The sequence below is a fragment of the Diceros bicornis genome, chromosome 16, assembly GCF_020826845.1.
Source record: "Diceros bicornis minor isolate mBicDic1 chromosome 16, mDicBic1.mat.cur, whole genome shotgun sequence".
Classification (NCBI taxonomy): Eukaryota; Metazoa; Chordata; class Mammalia; order Perissodactyla; family Rhinocerotidae; genus Diceros; species Diceros bicornis.
The window spans coordinates 9,853,840-9,876,109 of NC_080755.1; the positions used below are offsets into that span (position 1 = coordinate 9,853,840).

A 22,270-nucleotide genomic window follows, 5' to 3' on the forward strand; every position below is an offset into this window, starting at 1 on the left:
AAGAAATCCTTTTCTTACAGCTCTTTTCCTCCTTATAGCTTTCTAATCCCCCTTCCAGAATAATCTTAAAGAAATTATTTTAGAATTTAAAATGGGTGTTATAACCAGAGTTTTGTGCCCATACAATTATTTAAATGATGTTTTTAAGATTTCAGTTTCTAATTTCCAAAGTTCATTAGTAACATGCAGAAATAAATAAATTGTATTTCCTGCAACCAAGCTAAATTTACTTATTCTAGTAGTTTGGTAGATTGTGTAAGGTTTTGCACATACACAATCATGTCCTCTGTGAACCCACATATTTATTTAGAGCTAATGTTACTCTGATCTCTCAATGGAGGAAATTGAAGTCCTTTTGCTACATTATCCTGGACTGAAAACCTCCAGTGCTGAGGACCTTAACCTCTGAGGGCGTCTGTCCCACTGTTGAACAGTCTGTTAGAAATCTGAGTCATGTTTTGGCTGAGTCGATTTCAGTTTCTCTGTGACAGCCATCCAGAAACTAAAGACGAGTACCAACTCCTCCTCAGGCACCTCAGCTCAGGCGAGGCGTTCTCAGTGCCTCCTCCCACGATGCGACCCAAGGGTGATCCCTGAGTGTTCTGTGTAGAACCCAGAAGTGAGAAAAGATGGTATGTGATCTGACCAGAGTTGTTTATAGCAGAGTGTAATGATTTTTGAAAAATTAGAGTAAAAACTGAATGGAAAGGTTAGCTAGGGAACCATAAGAATTGTTTCCTTGAGGTGAATTTTAAAACCTGTAGTTTTTTCCTACGTACATGCTTTGTTTTTGAAAGAGTAAAAAAAAAAACAGGAGACACATGTATATCACTGATTATTTTTAATGATTTTATGCTATGGTTTGACCGTAGCATTAAGAACAAGCAGAAAAAGCTGATTTCATAACTAACAAACAGCGCTTAGAGCAACATCTTTCCTTAAAAGTATTGCAATTACAGACCTTAGGTCTAAGAACTACATCACCATTGCTCAAAGAGGCAGATACATGACAGTTGGAAATCTTTTTCTGTATATAACTGGGAATTATGTTGAAAAGTAAGCACAAATGGCTGTTAAAAGACTAATGACTTTTGATTATCATAGCTCACAAACAACTATTGAAAAGTTCAAATACAGTTGTACTTTTTTAGTAGGCTGCTTTATAATAAAAATTAAATGAACTAAATGCTGTGAATAGTATTGTACATATTTTAAAATAGCTTTAAACTAGACAAGTATACAGTTAGAAAATGTTATTTTTGAAAGCCATGAAATGAAAAATAGCAGTATACCAACAAGCACATTAAAATGAACCAGTATCATTAACAGTAAAGTCTAAGCCTCAATTAGTTCTATAGAAAGGAAGCAATGGTGTGGTAACAAATTTTAGTACCTCTGAGTCTAGAACATTCTCTGATGACACTCATGCTCAATAGTTCTCCCAAGAGATTGAACCTGGAGGGGTGGGAGTATTGTTTCTGACAGTAATGAGCCTAGGTTCTTAATGAATCACGAGGAAGCCCCTGCGGTAGACAGTGGAGCAGACAGTGGGGGCAGGATGGGACACAGAACACACAAGATAATTATCTTTTCATGGCCCTTTTGAAACAGTTAACAGAAGGGCTGACGTATAGTCCATTCAGCATTAAGAGTTGCATTGTAGAGGTGTTTTTAGTTTAAGGATAATAGTAATTTGTTTTATGGAGAATTAGGGTATGATTCTACTGTGATTTTCAAAATCAGAACATACACCAGAGAGCGAATAAAAAACATGAAATTTATTAGAATTAATATTCTCTGGTGACAATAAACTGGAAATATGGGTCAGATGGGCAAACTTTCACTGACTGCCTTTATGGACAACACTGCAAAGGATGCCCACACCCATGATTCAACAGTGGTTTTCGTGAACACATTATAGGCTTTTCTTTTTCTTTTTATAATATTAGAATATTTGAAGGTAAATGCAGAGGTCGGAATCAGACACTAAAAACTGAGCTGGAAGCAGATGCATAAGACAGGTGTGACATAACGTGCAACTGAAAACGTAATCCCTAACACATGGCAAAACCTAGTTTGTTTTTTGGGTCAAGATCACCATGACACCAAAAGGAATGGATATAAGATTCTCCCCTTGGCTGATAGCCAGTTCTCTGCTAATTATAACCTACAACAAAACATTTTTTCTAAGAATGGAGTCTTAAGTGGATTCGTTTTTCCTGAGGTATTCTTTCCTTACAAACTCGACTGTTAGTTCATTGGCTCTACAGCTTCAATTTGTCAAAGAAAAAGGGACACAGATGGTCATAAATGCATCTGTACTGAACAGAGGCCTCTGCGCAGGCCCATTTACTTGGACATAATTTTTGCAATTTTAACAAAATGCACTTTTCACTGGGCTCTGACATCTTCGTTATTCTACAACATGAGATAATACCTTTTCATAAAGCAATTTGAAAACTCAACATTTTTTTCTGACTATAACAACACTGGTCCAACTGAGCATTCCTATACAGATTAAAATAAGAAGCATCTAGTGGCAACCAAAAAGTGGTGGGATTTTTAAAATTATTTTTTAAAAACATTTTCACAGCAAAGGTATACCTCTCAGTTGCTATACAGACGCTGGTCATAAACTGTGGCTTGCTTGTTCAGACTTCTTTGCTTTGTGTTGTTATAATATTGATATTTAATAGGAAAATAAACTACATAGACTTTTATCTGTATGCATCCATTTGCAAATTTCCTTACAAAAGAGGACAGAGCACATAGGCATTCACAAATGCTATGCCATTTCTGTTAAAATTGGTATCTATACATTATACTACAGTATTAACAATTTTTTGTTCTACCCATTGGGTAGGATATGTGCATAATATATTCAAGTTCTATACAGCACCTTACAAATAAAAACATGAGAAGACAGACAACTGAGAAAGCACCATTGTGAGTAGGCACAACAAAGGTGGGGGCACAGCGTGCGGTGGAGGGGGGACTTGGTGCCTCTGTCTGCTGAAATCAGGACATGAAACACCTTGGTTGCTTAAAAACTACTGACATGCAGAGCTCTTTGAAATGTCACGGCTCTATATAATATGTGTGTAAAGTGTATGATAATCTCAGAGCTCCACCCCCACCACATTACACAGAAACAACACATGAGGAAGGAAAGAAGGGATGAAAGGAAGCCAGTGCTTTCCTAGCTGGGCATTCCTGCTCACACACACTGGCTTTCTAATGCGGCGAACCTGGAAAGCAGCAGCAGCAGCAAGCAAATGACAATCTAACCCGGTAGTAAATTATAAAAAACTATGAAAAAGATGCAGCACTTGGGGTAGTAAAATAACTTCTTAAGCTGCAGGATTACAAGGCAGGAGAGTGCTTTCCTCTGATCCCTAGATGGGTTCTGGCAGCTGGCTGCAGGGCCTTGTTGGAATCCATAAAGTTGGGTGAGCCACGAAGCTGCTGAGACCAACACTTGTGATCTGATGTGAAATCTGAGACTTCAGTGTGCCCCAGTAGATACAGTGTTCCTCACACTGAGGAGGGGAGACTTGCCAACTTGTCACCCAGTCACGTTCTTTTATCTAAATTGGCCAAGGCCATGGGAATTGAGGCAACCGCAGACAGAAGGGAAGCCTGCGTCCCTGCTCTTCAGCTAAGACGGGGGACACTGGTGGAGGGAGAGGAGGTGGACTTGGGGATATGTCACCATACAAAGGCTCGGTGCCGAGCACTGGCGTATTTCTAGTTTTAGTTAGACAAAAATCAAAAAGTTAACAAAAACCAAGTATCCCAGCTTTTTTCCTTCAAACACTGCTGAGCTTTGGCAATTTTAAGAACAAAAGAATGAATGGCATACCAATTAACATGCAGTTAATGTTGCCGTTCTAAGTAGCAAGCAAATCTCAAGAAGTGAGCAGCAGCACAGCCAACAAGACGGGAGGCCACTGACCAGCAGAACTGCGGGGTCAGCAGCCCCACACCTCGGCCACATTGCAGTTCAGAAGGGCGCAGGAGCCTCGAGCGGCCAACAGCACCCTTTTGAGGGGCGGGGGCCGGGCGGGGTGTGTCTCTGTGCTAAGGACCAGTTATCTGAAGGGCACCACACCAGGACTCTTCCTAAAGAAAGAGACTTCCTAGCGAGAAGAGCAATTGGATGGAAGATACAGGATCACCCCTGTCAGGATGCAACTACCAGTTCTGAGTGGATGGCAGGGATTTGCATGGACTTTTCTAGATCAGAGAAGGTTTCTAAAAGTGCTTGCCTTTTGAGCCTTTCTCATTCTTATGAAGATAGATAAAGGGGAAGAAGATCAGTTGGCGATATTTAGGAACTTGCATCTGTGTACCACATTCCTATGCCAGTGTTAGAAGGCCTCCCAGTTTACTGTTGGCCCGTATTGCCTCTCCCATAAGTTTGAGCTAAAATTAGTGGATTTAAGTACAGTCTGCAAGACAAATCTTTGTAAGTTTTAAATATTCTCCTCTGCTATCTTGAAATGTCTTGTGGGTTGTCTGTCCATGTGTGTATGTGGAAGGATAGAGGGTATGCTTGTCAAGCCTTCTTAACACTAAATTTTGGTCAGAGACATGAAGAACAGATCAACTGTTTAAATGCATAACTTGTTTAGTGAAATCTCTTTTGTACTAAGGACTGCTTCAGTGTCTGAAGAAACTAGACTTTCTGAAAAGCAAATAGATGCCTGAAGACTGTGTTCCTATAAATGGGACTCAACATGCCTTGGGTTTCACACTCCTGGAAGTTCCTGGGACAATGGACAAAAGTCACAACAGGATGCCCAGGAGTATCCGTTGTTCCCACTGTTCTTTCAAACAATGCAATCCTTTGTTTGTTTTAACACTCTACTGAAATAATAAACCTATCATTGATTGCCGGAATCACTGGTTTCTAAACTGGACCCTTGGGTTCCATAGGCACATAGGCTTTTTGAACATTAGGCCCCACTGTGCAAGTTGCGTCTTCACAATCACTCCTCTTTCCACACCAGGCCAGCAAGGAGGTAACAGGATGAATAGGGCAGCCACGGCCTTCAAAAGACCTATTGATCTAAATCACTTTTTCCCTGTGCTGAAGGGAAATTGACTATCAATTCAATTTATGACCTTGGTTGATAAACTAATTCATTGCAAAGGCCCAGCCCCAAAGACCATTCAAGTCATGGTTGCTATGTCTGTATCTTTAGATAACTATTTAACTTAAAGAGCAATTCTCTAGGGTGGCTGCATGGAAGAACCTCTCTTTTGAAGGCCAATTAAAATTATTTGAATTAAATGATTGTTTTGCCAATACCATGGACATCTGCAAATGTCCATATACTGGCAAAGGGACTAAGGAATTGACAAGTTTCTGACCACAGCTCATTCCTACAGCAGGTAGAAAAGTAAGGACTGTAAAAGCATTTCGAGCTGGAGCCATAGGTGGGTCTACCCACTTTACCAAAACTGCAGGAAAGGTTTGGAATGATGACATCATTAGCTAACCTCATTTTGTGTCTGAGGGGACCCTGACCACCAGTGGGGTCCTAACTGGGACAAGTGCTCCCTAATCTTCATCTGACAGGGCGAGGCGAGGCTTCACGCCATGCAGAGTCCCAGCTTCCCTCAAGCACAGGCTTGCAGTCTAGGCAATCAGCTGAACCGTCAGGAGGCTCTAGGGCGGTGGGAAAGGAAATCTATGGTCCCGAGTCAAGGCTCCCAGGGCTCTGCCCAGCCTTGGAATTCACACTGAGACCCTCAGTGTACACACTTCCAAATAGGGTCTGAAGCATGGGTGACAACTGTTGCCCACATTTTTTTTCTCTCCTTTTAAAAGTTTGACGAGTTCTGTGGATGTTACTGTGTGAAAGGGATGAATCTAATGGAGATTCCAATCCTCAAAACAAAACCCAGCAACCTACTGACCAAGAAAAGCAGCAGAAAGAAGCAGAGGAGAGAAGACAGGATTTGTAGTTCAGAATGGTCTCTTCCAGGTCTCAGCCAACAGCACAAAGTCACCTCACTGAGAAATCGCCTCGGAGACCCACAGACAGACACAAACACAGTTGGCATTAAAACTGCAGAGATCAGAGTAACTTCCAATCCACTCTGTTGCATGCAGAGGCCAAAGGGACCTAACCTGCACAGAACAGGTCGGTTGCTACCCCGTTAAGATAAGCCCTCCCCTGGGCGGTATTGGTTGAACTTATTTGCTGTTGCTGTTATAAAAGCCAGATGCTTACTTCCACAGAAGAAAGTTATTTTACATAAGAATGAATGTTTGTAAATATCAGGAATATTAAGACTAACAATCTTTAAAATTAGTTTTCTAATTGCATTTTAACTGCATGTTGTGCTTTTTATCCTGTACTCCCCTACCCTGCACTATTTTATAACTGAACATCCAGTTCTGGCCACCATTGCAAAGGCTGAGGAAACTCCCACAGGAGTTTGGTTGGGTTTTGAGCACTGAATTCCTCCAAGAATGCTGCGCCAACACTAGTGAAGTGCAACGGCTTATCGTCATCCTCAGCAACGTGGTGTCCTTCATTAACTCCAGGGACTCCCTACTCGTGAAGTAACCCACTGCCGGCACCACTCACACACCAAGGTTGGGCGGGCTGCACGGGGAGCGACTGCTGAGAGCCTCTCATGCACTGACCTGCCATCCAGGACTGAACTGAACTATCTAGGAAAGGAGAAAGACAACAGGAATACACTGAGAAGTCACATAGTTCAACAGTATTAAAAATAACCACCTTGCACTTTAAACAATTTATTGCATAAAATAATGCATGTATCTAAGTATATTTCATGCTAGAGTGAAAACAATCTAAATTACTAAAGAAACTGCACTGCTGGAGGACGAGGGCAGCACTGCATGATACTGGATACATAAATGCATGTGTTGGGTTCATTTTTAATAAAATACGCAGCCTAAGACTAGCACAGTAACTCAACAAGTCAGAAATGCTGGAATTTAGTATTTCCTATCTTCCATCCAAAAGTCTCCAAATGCTTCAGTGATGCACTGATATTTGATGTAAATTCTTGCAACAATAATGACTCTTTTGATTTATGTAAGTTGGCATATGTTAGGCTACATCCCCAAACATCTTTTCTTGCATGATCATGGGGAACTCTCCAGGGTATTCCTTGGGCCTGATAATAATCCACAGGTGAAAAGACAACATACAGAACTTCACGTAAAACAGTTCCCTCATATATATTTTAAACATTAAGATAGTGCAACTTTTAAAAACACATCGTCACAACACAAATTAACTCCTTGCATTCATCTAACTTCTCCACTTTATACCTTGGCACACAAAACAGGAATTTTGAATCATATTTTTAAAACAAAATAAAAGTTCCACACCTTGGGAGAAAAAGCAAACTGGCCAATTCTTCCCCATGATAATATATAATAATGCTTCCTTCTTTATTCAGTTAATTATAAAACAGGCCATTCTGGCCTCTTTCTCTTCAAAGTCTCCTTTCATAATTAAATAAATCAAATACCTCTGTGGGTTTTATTTCATGATATCTTCAAAGCATCCCTTTCTCTGTGTTCCCATGCCCACCCTTTGCCAAAACCATCCCCCGTCCCAATGCCTGCCCCCAAATAAACACTGTTTGCGGTCAGACCAAATGGAAGTTTGTATTATTTCAGTCTAGTTTGCATGCAATTCCCCTGAAAGGAATCAGAAACAAAGACCACATTTGCACATTTGGTTTTACTTAGTTGTAGCACGTAAAACTGAACATCGTGCTTGGGAGCGGAGGGGCAGTGCAGCCCTTCTCCCTCCTCACTTCCTTCCTCCTCAACTCAGATGCACACGGGAGGGTCAGACGAGGTTCCCAGGCTTCCTGTCCTTGCCCTGGATGGGCAGCACTGTGCTCCCAGAGCTGTCCTGCTGAAACGGCAGTCTGCTCCCCCTGTGCGCGCTGCTGTGCTGGTGGTGGAAGAAAGAGGCGCCCGGGTAGTGGCCCATCACCTCGCTGTACGTCGGGGGGGGCCCCTCCATTCTCCCGTTACTGCTGCAGGTGCTGGCACTTACGCCTGAATTGCTGCTGGGTGGGCACGGGCCCCCACTGTACACAGAAATGTCTATCAAATCGCTGTCAAATATGGTTCGGTTGGGTGGGGCCCTCACAGACTCTCTGTTGAGTTCCATCTGCTGTTCAGGGTCCCGGAGCTGCAGGGTGCAGGGCCCCTGGTAAGGAGGTGGCTCCTCACCGTCGGACAGGGAGATGGTAGGAGGAAGGTCAATCTCATGCTGCACATAGGGGTAGGTGGGCTGGAAGCGGCTGAACCGATCCCTCTGGATAAAGGACGGGGCAGTAAACCTGTCCCTGGACCGCGGGGCATACATGATCTGCAAGGAAAAGAGGAAAGGCTTGAAGACATTCTTGGCACAATAAAGACCATGAATGTGATGGTATCAAGGAAATTCATGCTTGGTCTGTGTTCTCACCCATCTGAAAAATTTTTCCCAGACAAAACAGGGAAAGACTATTCCAGAAAAAAAATGTAGTTTTCTTATTTGTCATGACTTACACCACTCATCTTGCCAAACTACAGTTTATCCAGAATGGTGCAACAATGGACAATTGTGGTTAACTGAAAATTTGGGTTTTCATGGGAGTTATTGCATATGCTATGTATACATTTCCCACTAGTTCAAATAGAATACAACAGTAATTTCCAGAGTGCAGTAAACAGTAATGTAGCGGAGGGGCATTGTGCAGACAGGACTCTGGTCCTGTCCACCACATGACCAGGCCTCCACTCCTTTACCTAAAAAATAAGAGGACTGGCCCACCTGCTTTCTCAGGTCCCTTCTAGATCTCGCACCTGTGATGGAGAAGAGTGGGGAGCAGCTCAGAGTTTTCATTATAAATATGTTATAATTTCCCATAATGGTACTTGGAGCAGGTATGAGGCATTGGGTCAATTTATGAATTATTTATAGGAGCTTGTTGCCCTATCAATTACTTTTTAAAAATATGGAACAAGTGACTTCTTTTTCTTTCTGGTTTCTAGACTTTTCTAGTTATTTCTTTCTGGATAAAAGTTTCCTGTAGTTATTTTTAGTAACTGACATGAAAAATGTTTTCTATTCCAAAGTAAATATGATTATAGATTTTTTTTCCAAAAATGAATCCAGGTACTATATTTCTTAAATAATCTTCTCGTCTATTCCACCATCCAAGTTTCTTCTAGAGGAAAGATATTTTACATATATACACACACATATATATGTGTGTGTACACATACATACATATATATATATATCCATTGACTTCTCTCATACCATATTTTTTACTTAAAAGCAAAACACTATGTTATTTTTAATGTCATACTATTAAACTTGGAGATGTGGGAATGAATCATACTATGATATTTATAAACTATGCCCACATCTGCCAGACCTCATTATTAGCAGCTTATAGGATCATGTAAAGATCAGTGACTCTCAACCTGTTTCTGTAAGGAGCTTTAGACTAGCACAGATAATCCCTAGGAGATTCTAGGAAAAAACCCATCCCCCACCTTTTTAACCAAAGTTACAGGCATATGCCTTAATTTAAATGTGTTATTTCTTAATCTATGCTGTAATACATTTAACCTCTCCACCAATTTTGTTGCAATGGTTTATTTCCCTCCTCCCCTCCCCTCCTGCCACCCACACCCCAACCTTGTCCACTCCCTTACCTCTGAGGCACCTGGCCGAGGTCCAGAGCTGTCTGAAGGCCACAGGCGCCCTTCCTGGCAGTAGAGACGGGGACAAGAAACATCATAAGAAAATCATTAGTTTCATACAGCAGCACCCAAAATTAAGGGATCACATTCCTCTTTGATAGTAGCAGACCTGCTTAAAACCCCGAATGACAAAGAACTGGTCCTTTATTACACCTACCATCTAAATGGAGAATTGTGACCAAAAGGAAAAGTTAGGAAGTTAGGGTTACAGCCAAAGTAAATTTGAAATAGACTGGATATGAAATAGATTTGAAGTCAAACGTCTTTCAATCCATGTACTTGTATGTTTGAAATACATTCAATGTGTCATCAAACTGTATTCAGTGACTTCTGGACCAGGGTCGGGCCTGGGTGAATTTAGCTCTCATGCAGAGGCCTACCCCACACAAAGGTGCATCACCACAGCCGGCTAAGCGCCAGCCAAGGCCCTTCTGAATTACGACTCAGCTTTCAGTTAAGCAGCAGCAGAAGAAAGGGACTGCCCAGCCACACTGGTTGGCTTTCAAACTGAAAACTGAGTTTCCAAAGCTTGAATGCCCTTCAAGCATCTTCTAGTGAATTTATTCTTCGTCTGTATATTCACAAGGCAGTGTAACTTGACATCTAGTTGCTTAATATCTTTTTTCAAAAATGTTTGGCCAGACTGACAAGGTGACAGGCAAATAGCAGGCATTATTAAGCCATCATTTCTTACACCATAAACTTGTTTACAAAGCATTTCAATATGTTATCCCTTTTGAATCCAAATTGTTGGCTATTAGCAAGGGTCTGTTGGGCTGCTGGCTAAAGACATGTCACTGTAATAAAGCGAATAAGAACTCTTGAGGGGAAGCAGATGCCTGTATTTTTGGACACCTAGGAATATGCATACATGGCCTTGTGCGATCACTGAGCCTCCTGAGAGCCCACACGTGCCAAGGTAGACCCACGAGGGAAAATACCCCTCAGTCTGTAGACCCAAAGGCCCATTCTCTCTTGCTCCCTTCTGTAGGCCTGCATTCAGTACAAATACCCCCTTCACTGCTAAACAGGACGTTTGTTCAATAGATACAATCTGTTCCTAAGACACTCGCAGGACATTATGGAATCAGCAGCAAAAGTATCAACGGACCCAGCTGCATTTGGAGGAAGTCTGCGCCTAAGGTCTGACTATCAAGTTGTGTGATGAGCCATTACAGCTCTGGCATGGCGACAGACCAAAGGCGAATCTGATGAAGTGGCTGACCCACAGCTGCGGGCAGCCTTCACTGGGCGAAGGCAGCTTGTACAGCACTTCAGAGCACGTGTTCCTCTGGATCAAAGTGAAACAATCACCATAGTTCTGGGTTGTTGTAGCGACTCTCATATTGAAAATAGTATAAAAATTCATCCTCCCATGTTTCTACAAGTCATGATTCCATCCTAGCTCCTCTTCCTCTCCTTCAAACTGCAGCTCGGTGCCACTCCTGCCCACCAGACACCTCACTGATGTCCAGTTCTAACCTTCCATCCTGAGAACTGGCACCAGGTGACAGCAAAAGCAGCAGATTAAAGCACAGTGTGCAGCGTAATGGCCAGAGATAACACCACCAAATGAAGTGGGAGGGAAGTGACCCAGAAGTAGGGGGTTGCACATTTTCTGATAATGGCAATAACCATCCTCAATGGCTTTATTTCCCTAAAAATTAGCATACTGGAAAAATGCCTAAAAGAGACCCACATCAAGCCTTGTGCACACTCAATCTTATATTTCACCAAATTCACATCAACCTTCTTCTTATTAAATCCATTCGGCGCTTTTTGGCCCTCCTCGCACCTGTCCTCCCAGCAGCACTGCACCCTCTCGTTGACCTCAGCAACATCACCCCCTCCTGGTGCACATCCTGACTTCTCTGGCCACTCTGCCCATCCCTTGAGGGGTGCCTCTAGCTCTGAGTTTTGGTTAAACGTTGGAGTTCCTCAGAGCCCTACCCTGGGCCCCTCTCCTCTCACTGTAATCTGCTTGGGCCATCTCATTCTGTCCATGGCTTACAGGGCCATCCTCATGGGGATTGGGTCTATATCCGGCCCCACCTTCTCCCATGAGCTCCAGATGTGGCTAACTATGGGGGCCTCTAGGATTCTAATAGACTCCTAAAACTAAGCATGTCCAAAGTGGAACTCATTGACTTTTCCCCCAAACCTCTCATTCCTCTGCACTGGCGTGGCCTCATCAACTCACCATTCTCCCTCACCCCCACTCCACTTCCCTCTATTGCCACCATTACTATTTTAATAATGACAATTTATTTAACTATTCACTGACAATTGCCCCTCCCCCCCGGTCTTATTCATTTTATGGGAGACTTATTTTTCAGGCCTTTCACCCATGTGATACATAGGAGACGTTAAAACTACAAAGCCTACAAGAGGCTGTGGCGGCATTGGTTAAGAAGCTGTCATTCCAGTTCTGTGCCCAGTGCTGATACGTAGAGAATCCAGACCTGGAAGATGACCAGAGTTCTAGAAAGGCTGGATCTCAGCCGTCCCAATAGTTATGAACCCGCCTAGCACTAAATTCATGCCACAACCTGCTCTGGCCACTCCCCTCTGGGCTGTCCCATACTGCCCATTGCCAGATCACCCTCGTTAGCACTAAACTTCTCACGCTGCTGGTGGAGCCCACTGATTCTTGCTCTCCTTGGTGAGGTGAAGTCCTCTGACTATGATCTGACTCTGTGACCAGCATTCTCTAAGGGCCCTGTACCATCTGAGAGACTGCAGATAGCTAAACTCAAAGATGTGGGCCCTCTTGTCTAGACCCCTTGGTTTCTTCATCTTCAAATGCCAGCGATGACATTTTCAGGGAGAAGGGGACTTGTCATATGGTTAGCATCTACTCAAATGGCAGCATTTCTGGATCCTCATTATGAAACCAATTTTTATCTCACAATGAAGGGTCTAATGTTCTTGGCTAATGCTTAGTTCATTACATTGTGTTATACTTGGAATAAGCTGTGAAATAAGATAATACTTAAAGTAGTTCACAGAATTTTGAGTAATAGGAACAAAATATTGCCAATATTTTTATACAGGCTTCAATGCATTCCCTCTCTAATAACTGTTTCTTCATAAGAATACCAACCAAAAGGAAGGGAAGCATCCACCCGTCTATTCATTCATTACTTCACTATACGTCTACTGAATACTTCCTAGCAGCAGATCTCGATCCTTTTCCATTGCAACACGAGAGATGATGTGCACACATAACCCGACAGGTACTGTGCCACACCTTCCCATGGGGTAGGCAGTGGGGGCGCAGCAGGGGGTCTGTACAATCCCCAGGGTTAAGCTGACACTCTGACCCCCTTGTTCTACTTAAGAAAGCATTCTGGAATGCAAGTGAGTTAGTGTGACATCACTCTAGGGATCACTTTGAATCAATTCTAGTTTATTTTTTAAGGTATATTATTCTCAAATCACTCATGTTTTATCTATTATTAGTACCAGTTATTTGAGACACACATTAAAACTGAGCAGGACACATGGGGGACTGTCACACCTGCTCCAGGAAGCTTACAAGAAGGGCATCCAATCTTGGGGGTGAAGGAAGTAGGCCTCAGAGCCCTCTCTGTATGTGCAGTGCCTTGCATGCATGTTTCTTATTCTCTAGTTTTCTCCCTGGAACAAAGGCCCTGTAACAAGAAAGGTAATGAGCGATTATCTGATGACAACTTAATATTACCCGGATGGATGACACAGCTATTGACACAGATGTGGATCTGTAAGGGCAAGTGGACTTGGAGCTGGGAAAGCCCTAGACCAGAATGTTGGCCCTGCCACTCTTCAGTCTGTGACCTCAGGCAGCTCACTTAGTTTTTCTAAGCCTCATTTTCCTTCTTTGTAAAAGGAGGTTGTTGTGAGGCTCAAGTACAACAATGTGCTTAAATTCCTTAGCACAGGGCCTTGCAGAGAAGTATTCAGTCAACGCAGCTCTTAGCATTACAGACAATGGTTACCAGCTGTTATACACAACTAAAGTGGGGGTGATTTTCAGTTATCTCTTTTAAAATAATGAGTTCATTGAAATTTCCTTGTTTGTTTATTTGCAAGATTATCTGTTCCAAAGGTGGCGTTTTGAATGGAAAAGCTGGAAGCACGCGAGAGGCTTAAGCAAAGCTGCATTTGTCTCGGATTTCTTCAGGACGTTTCTCAGTCGGGATTCCCAAACCTGATTCCTAAAACCAGCATTACTCACGAGACTCCTCACGGCAAGTTCTTCTCCACAGCTTCCCACGACTCAATTTCAGCACAACCCCAGGTGCTACACGGAATGAAGGCCCACAGTTGCATGACTCTCTGTGCTCTTAAATCGTTAGCTCAGCCTGGCAACTGGCTGCCCCCTGAGGAAATCACCATGAGAACAGACTTCGGCAGAGATTACCTGTGCCATGCCCTGCTCCTTCTGATGTCATGAGCTGGACGCAGGGAGACAGTAGGCAGGTTAAAGAAACAATTTTATAGCATTCAATTTTGTGACAAACTTTTATTTTCTCTTGTATCTTCTTTTATTTGCTAAAATGAAATCTTTATTGTGAATGAATACATTGTGATTTGTCACTCTCCTGCTAGTGTAGTTACTGTCAGGCGATCACTCACGTTTGACCATCTCTGACTAGGGTGACAACACTTTCTTCTGAATCTGCAAGGCTGTGGGCAGAGCCTGGACCACAGTAAACATGATGAGGGAGAGGCTTTCCCCTGTGACAGTGTCCTCCAGCCTAGGTACACAAAAACCACAATCACACACGCACGCACACACATGAGTGCACACGTGTAGTTTGTCTCCCATGCTAAGTGCACTTTGAATCATAAAGTCTGGAGCCCTGGCCTCCCTGGCTTGGCCCTGGAAGTTGCTTCCATGGGCGCACTGGTGAGCAAAGACACTAGGACCCAGGCCTATGAATCCCTTTGACCACCCTGAGGAGCTGGCCGGTCACCAAGGGGCTCTACTGAATCTAATCTTGTGGAAAAGGGACACAGGACAGCTCCAAATCTTGCAAGCTTGAAGACATGCATTTTTGGACTCCTTTACAATTGAGGAATCTGCTTTGTATTTTCCCCCTTTTGAATGGTCAATGGACAGTCATATTGACAGAAAGATTTCCCATAAATTGAATCTGCTTGACACTAAAATGTCTGCATTAAAGATAAAAAAAAAAAAATCACCTGATCTTCCAAATGACTGCATGATGCCAGCATCAAGATGTGTTATTTGCAGACTTGGAACACAATAATTATATTTTTTCCCTTTAAACCTGTTTGGTACTTTTTGGGGGGTGGTTATGATATATGATTTGTAAATATTTTCTCCCGTGGTGAGTGGGAAATCAAAATTGACTTGTCTTTTTTATTGTGGCAAAATACACATAACATAAAATTTACCATTTTAATCATTTAAAGGTGTACAGTTCTGTGGCATCAAGTACATTCACATTGTCATGCAACTGTCACCACCATCTATCTCCAGAACTTTTTCATCTTCCCAAACTGAAATGCTATATGCATTAAACACTAACTTCCCACTGCTTTCTCCCCTCAGCCCCTGGTAAGCACTATTCTATTCTCTGTCTCTATGAATTTGACTATTCCAGGTACCTCATATTAGTGGAATCATATAATATTTGTCTTTTTGTGGACACATACTATTGTATCCTTATTTCACTTAGCATAATGTCTTTAAGGCTCATCCATGCTGTAGCATGTGTCAGCATTTCACTCCTTTTTAAGGCTGAGTAATATTCCATTGTAGGTATATACCATATTTTGTCTATTCATTTATCTATTGATGGATGTTTTGGTTGTTTCCACTTTTGGGCTACTGTGAATAATGCTGCTATGAACAGGGGTGTACAAATATCTCTTCGAATCTCTGCTTTTAATTCTTTTGGGTATATACCCAGAAGTAGAATTGCTGGATCATATGGTAATTCTATGTTTAATATTTTGAGGAACCACCATACTGTTTTCCATAGCAGTTGTACCATTTTACGTTTCCAACAGCAATGCACAGGGTTCCAATTTCTTCACATCTTCACCAACACTTGTTATTTTCTGCGTTTTTGATAATAGCCATCCCAGTGGGTGTGACATGGTATCTCATTATGGTTTTGATTTGTGTAAGATTAGTGTATTAAGTCATGGTTCTCCAGAGAAACAGAACCAATAGGATATATATGAGTATATTTATTATAAGAATTGGTGCATGTGGTTATGGAGGCGGAGAAGTCCCACAATTTGTCATGTGCAAGATGGAGAACCAGGAAAGCCAGTAGTATAATTCAGTCTGAGTCAGAAGGCCTGGGAACTGGGTGGGGGGCCACTGGTGTAAGTCTTGGAGTCCGAAGGCCCAAGAACCAGGAGCTCCAACATCTGAGGGCAGGAGAAGATGGATCTCAAGGAGAGAGAGAGAGAGAGAATCTGCCCTTCCTCCACTTTTTTGTTCTATTTGGGCCCTCAATGGATTGGATGATGCTTGCCCACATTGGTGAGGGCAGATTTTCTTTACTCAGTCTGTTGAGTCAAATGTTAATTTCTTCCAGAATTACTCTCACAGACACGTCCAGAAATAATGTTTTATCAGCTACCTGGGCATCGCTTAGCCCAGTCAAGTTGACACAAAAAATTAACAATACAATTAATGATACTGAGTTCTTCTCATGTGCTTATTGGCCATTTGTATATTTTCTTTGGAGAAATGTCTATTTGAGTCCTTTGCCTATTTTTAAATTGAGCTGTCTCTTATTTTGTTGTTGAGTTGTAAGAGTTCTTTATCTATTCTAGATATTAATCCTTTATCAGATATATGATTTGCAAATATTTCCTCCTGTTCTGTGAGTTGCCTCTTCACTTTCTTGATAGTGTCCTTTGACGAACAAAAGTTTTTAATTTTTGAAGTCCAATTTATCTATTTTTTCTTTTGTTGCCTATGCTTTTGGTGTCATATGCAAGAAATCATTGCCAAATCCAATGTCATGAAGCTTTCCCCCCATTGTTTTAAGAGTTTTATAGAGTTAGCTCTTACATTTAGGTTTTTGATCCATTTTGAGTTAATTTTTTGTATATGGTATAAGGGTTCAATGTCATTATTTTGCCTGTGGATATCCAGTCTTCCCAGTACCATTTTTGAAAATATTGTCCTTTCTCCTTGAATATTCTTGGCACCCGTGTAGAAAATCATTTGACCATATATGGAAGAGTTTATTCCTGGGCTCTCTATTATATTCCATTGGTCTATATGTGTGTATGCCAGTATCACACTGTTTTGCTACTGTAGCTTTGTAAGTTTTGAAATCAGGAAGTGCGAGACTTCCAACTTTGTTATTCTTGTTCAATATTATTTTGGCTATGGGGGTGCAGAGGGGGTGGGGGGTCCCTTGAGACAGCACATGAATTTTAGGATGGACTTTTCTACTTCTGCAAAAGATAATGTTGGGATTTCGATAGGGTTTGCAATGAATCTGTAGATTATTTTGGGTAATACTGCTATCTTAACAATGTCAATCAAGTCTTCCAATCCACGAACACGAGATGTCTCTCCATTTATTTGTGTCTAATTTCCTTCATCAACATTGTATAGTTTTCAGTGTACAAATTTTTCACCTCTTTGGTTAAGTTTATTGCTAAGTATTGTATTCTTTTTGATGCTTTTTATTGTAAATTGAATTGTTTTCTTAATTTCCTTTTTGGATTGTTCATTGTTAATGTCAAGAAATGCAGCTGATTTTGCATGTTGATTTTATATCCTGCAACTTTGCTGAATTTATGAGTTCTAGTAGGGTTTTTTTTTGTTTGTTGGAATTTTTAGGGTTTTTTACAAATAAGATCATGTCATCTGCAAACAGAGATAATTTTACTTTTTCCTTTCCAATTGTAATGCCTTTTATTTCTTTTTCTTGCCTAATTGCTCTGGCCAAAACTTCCATTAAACACTACGTTGAAAAAGTGGTGAAAGTATGCACCCTTGTCTTGTTCCTGATCTTAGAGGAAAAGCTTTCAGTACTTCGCCATTGAGTATGATGTTAGCTTTGGGCTTTTCGTAGATGGCCTTTATTATGTTGAGAGAGTTTCTTCTACCCTAGTTTGTTGAATGTTTTTATCATGAAAAAGTGTTGAATTATGTCAAATACCTTTTCATCAATAAGATGATTATGTAGTTTTTTTTCCCTTCATTCTGTAATGTGGTGTATTACATTGATTGATTTTCATGTGGAACCATCTTTGCATTACAGGAATAAACTCCACTTGGTCATGGTATATAACCTTTTTAGTATGCTGCTGAATTCAGTTTGCTAGTATTTTGTTGAGGATTTTTCCATTAATAGTCAGAAGGGATATTGGTCTTTGGTTTTCTTTTTCTGTTATGTCTTTGACTGGCTTTGATATCAGGGTAATGCTGGCCTCATAGAATGAGTTAGAAAGTGTTTCCTCTCTTCAATTTTTGGAAGAGTTTGAGAAGGATTGGTGTCAATTCTTCTTTAAATGTTTGGTAGAATTCACCAGTGAAGCCGTCTGGTCTAGGGATTTTCTTTGTTGGGAGGTTTTTGATTATTGATTCAATTTCCTTACTAGTTACAGATCTATTCAGATTTTCTATTTCTTCACGTTTCAGTCTTAGTAGGGTGTTTCTAGGAATTTGTCCATTTCATCTAGTTTATCCAATTTGTTGATATACAACTGTTCATAGTATTCTCTTATAATCTTTTTTATTTCTGTATCTCTTGGATCTTTTTCCACCCAAAGGATACAACTATAGCATTAAAAGGGAGGAATCTGTGACCATGACTTACTGGGGCTTCCACTGTAAGCTGTGGCTGAAGCCTGCTGCCTTGGGTCCACGTGCACTGTGATCATGTGAGACCACTCCCATGCCCCGAACCCTCTTGGTTTTATGCTCTCAGCTAAAATCTCCTTTCCACACACAACACAGAGGATCACAGGAATCATCAGATGTGGGGACTGGAAACAACCAGCTCTCTGTGGGAATGGAAACATCTAATACAGTGTTTTTCAAACTGTGAGTTGCAACCACTGAGACAGTTGGAAAATCAATTTAAGTGGGTCACAGCCAGCATCCCCAAAAATGAAACAGAATAGAAAATATCTGAGTATGTTTTCTGTAAGTATAGTTTGGTGAAACTTCTGCTTTAGTTGCATATATGAGTATTCTGGATTGTGATGTAAAATGTGTTTCTTACTGTTCTTTGTGGTCAAAAACAATTTGAAAGTCTCTGATCTAAGCCAATTATCCCTCATTTTAGATAGGAGGAAACTGAGGCCCAAAGAGGGTACATTACTCACTGGAGGTGACACAGCCAGTGCGTGGTAAAGCAAGGCCATTGCTGGATATTTTGGCTTTTACCCAAGGCTTCCTCCCAGTGAATGAATGTATTGTATGGCCCCAAATATTTGGAAACCTACTTTTTTAACCCTGTCCCAAGGTGAGAATCTCAAAGCATAGGTAAAACTGATCTTTGGATATTCAGCAACACCTTTACTTTCCAATAAAATCAATTTTCTCTCATTTCTTCCCTTTTTTCATGCAACTTCTCTACCATCCAAATGCTTTAGTATTCCTGTCTTTTTCACCCTAGATGGCAGTAGCAGCTTAGATGTAAAGGCAATCCTCTAGATGTCAATGACTGTATTCTCTTCAGCATTTCCGCCTTTATTCCTCTTGGACTTCTTCTCAAGACTCAATATTTCCCTCCCAACTCTACTCAATCTAGGGCACTTCCCTTAAGAGAAAGACAAATCATCTAGGAAGGTCTGCTGGGAAGAAAAGAAAGGGAATTCTTTATACTTCCAGAACACAATGGATCAGGGAGATCTACAGGCCCTGAGGAGCAAGCAGAAAAGGAGCTACATGGGTGCCTCTCCCTGGCTTGTTGCTGGGGGAGAGTGAGCAATTAGACTGCAAGAGAAAGCAGTCTGGGCATTATAAAGCTCAAGGCAACAGGGAAATGTGGAACCACACACTACCAGCCTAGGCAGGCACAATCACCTCCTTTAATTTGTGAGAGGGAGCTGAGGCACAGGGGCAAATACTTTCCTCCAGGCCACAGAGCTGGCAGGGGATTAACACAGAGCCAGAACCCAGCTTCCTCCCTTGGGGTCTTTTGACAGCCCTGGAGCCTCCCTACCAAGGACCACTCAGAATAAGTTAGAGAACTTTTTTCCCCCAGAACAAACCACAGCAACTTTCAAGGACTAAGTAAAAACAAACAAAACAAACAAACAAACTTTACCATTAGATTATTAATGCTAATGCCTATTTAGAAGGTTTATAAAATTTTTATCAATTTTATTTAAAAATCTGATTTTAGCATTCTTTTGCCACAATATCCAACCATGTTCAAATGAGTTACCATGGAAGTCTATATGTGATCAGAACATTATTGGAATTGTCTTCAGGATCAGTTTATGTGAGCAGAGGATGCTTTTTTAATTGCAAAAGTAATATACAAACATTCTTACCATAAAAGTTTTAACAACACAGAACCAGGCTCTGTTTGCTCCCCTCCTCTCAGCCCCGCTCCTCCCCAGAGGAAGCCATCATTTTGCTGTGGGTCCTTCCTGACCTTTCTCTACAGCATCAGTTTGTAACTCGGACAACACCAGTCTTACTAATTGAGTCACACTTGGCTTTGCACCAAAATTGTATCATTTAGCTTGATCAGCCATGTCATTCATATGATTTAAATCTAAATGGATTTTAGCTGGTCCCAAAAATCAAATCCACCCTCAGAGAACAAATAAGAAAAATTAAGACTTGTTATCATTGAGAATTAAAAAAAAAACTTCCCTTGAAAAATTTCCAAAACATGATCTAGAAGCTCTGAAGGTAATTTCAAAACTGTTCTGAGCAATGACAACATCCGTAGAAGGACTATTTGAGCTACTCACATTGCTTTAAAAACAAATCTTGGCTATTGAAAAGGTCTGTCTACTTTTGTTCAGGTAAGACTCTGCTGTGTAACAGCTATGACCCAGCATCCTTATCCAGTTTTTGCCAGTAGATTGGCCTTTTGTTTCTCTTATTTGAAGGGAAACATTCTCATTTTGACGTTGTTAAAATTATCTATCTTCCAATGCTTCAATTAGAAACACCAAAGGGCAACTGGCAGCTTGACTACGTGAACGCCCTCACTCATTCAGAGAGAGAACCAGCATGGCTGATGGTAGGAAACCTGTACTTGGAGTTTATAGTAGGCGCTGGCCTGCCCCTTGCACTCCCCTTGACACTTGGAACCGCAGTTTCAGCAGCTCGTGAAATAATGGAGAACTGTTACTGGGAAAGCTGACAACAAACAACCCTGGTCCTATGGTGCAGTAAGAATCTGCCTAACTCACAAGCAAGCTGTCCCCTGCCATCTTTCATCCCAGTCCCATGCTAAATGAAGCCTGTGACTCTCTGTAGTCTAAAGTGTCAGAGACGTGCCTATTATAACTGCATCATCAAGCCCTTTAGTTCATTTTTTTGCACTTTACTGAAAATAGTTCATTTCTATCATTTTGCAAATGCTTTTCTAAACACAGGCTGAAGCAGATAGAAATGAGAATAGGCAGGTGCACAGCAGTCCAGCTCTTCAGTCACAGTGAGAATGAACTGTGTGTGTGGTAACTCCCACATACCCTGTGCCCTTCACTGGACCCCAGGACACAGCCTGTGGGCTGTCCAGGCGGGTTCAACTAGCCCAGTGTGGTAGATTCTTGAGTGGCTTCTCAGAAGTGTCCAGAACTGCCCATCCTCAGGCCATCCTTGCTCCCAAGACCGAAAGAGAGGAGCCCACAGCCACCTTTGCCCTCTTGGCCACAGACTCCAGCCGCAGAGAGGTAGGTCCTGCCCCAGGGAGATGACTGGACAGCAGGGGCCAGGAATGAGCATGTCAGGCTGGGCGTAGGAAACACTGTACTCTGTTGGTCCAGACTCACTTGGTTGAATAACTTATCTTTTAAGAATGCTCTTTACTTTCACAAGGAATTTCTTTCCCATTTTTCTGGAAACCAATGGCCCTCTTGATCTATCTTTGTTTTCACCCTTGTGGTAGAGGCATGAGTGCAGAAGAATATTTTCTCTAAAAAACAATCACCACTATGTAAACCAACAAATGGCCTTGGCACTCTGCCCACTGCTGAGGATTCCACATAGAGAGATGGTACCACAGCCAAAAGGTGAGCACCAGCCCATCTTGAGTGGTGGCTGCTTTGCAGACCCAGCCTCGGGGTGCCAGACAGGAACAGAGGCCAGTGTGGCCCGATATGCTCACTTTTCAAGAAAAGATGTAAATTGCAATTATTATATGAAATCTCCCAGTTTTTACAAGTTCCATCAAGTTTTGTCAAAACACTCTGTGGGGCAAACCACATACACTGGCCATACCCCAGGCCAGATCTACAACATCTTCAGGGAAGGTCTTTGGGTGTGGACTTTCTCCATACCAGAGCACTTTAGACTGGAGGAACCCAAGCTTCTGCACTGACACA

At 41.7% G+C, this 22,270-nt stretch overlaps 1 protein-coding gene across 5 annotated transcripts in view; it reads right to left on the reverse strand.

The window, feature by feature from the left end:
• Nucleotides 1-824: 824 nt before the first annotated feature.
• LDLRAD4 (low density lipoprotein receptor class A domain containing 4) overlaps nucleotides 825-22,270 on the reverse strand; it is a 453,579-nt gene continuing 432,133 nt past the window's right edge. For all 5 annotated transcript variants that reach the window (XM_058556731.1, XM_058556729.1, XM_058556730.1 and 2 more), the window contains 2 exons: nucleotides 9,719-9,772; nucleotides 825-8,378 (listed from right to left, as the gene is read on the reverse strand). In XM_058556731.1, the coding sequence (XP_058412714.1) occupies nucleotides 7,848-8,378; nucleotides 9,719-9,772 (585 nt within the window). In that variant the 3' untranslated portion in view covers nucleotides 825-7,847. The remainder of the gene's footprint in view (nucleotides 8,379-9,718; nucleotides 9,773-22,270) is intronic.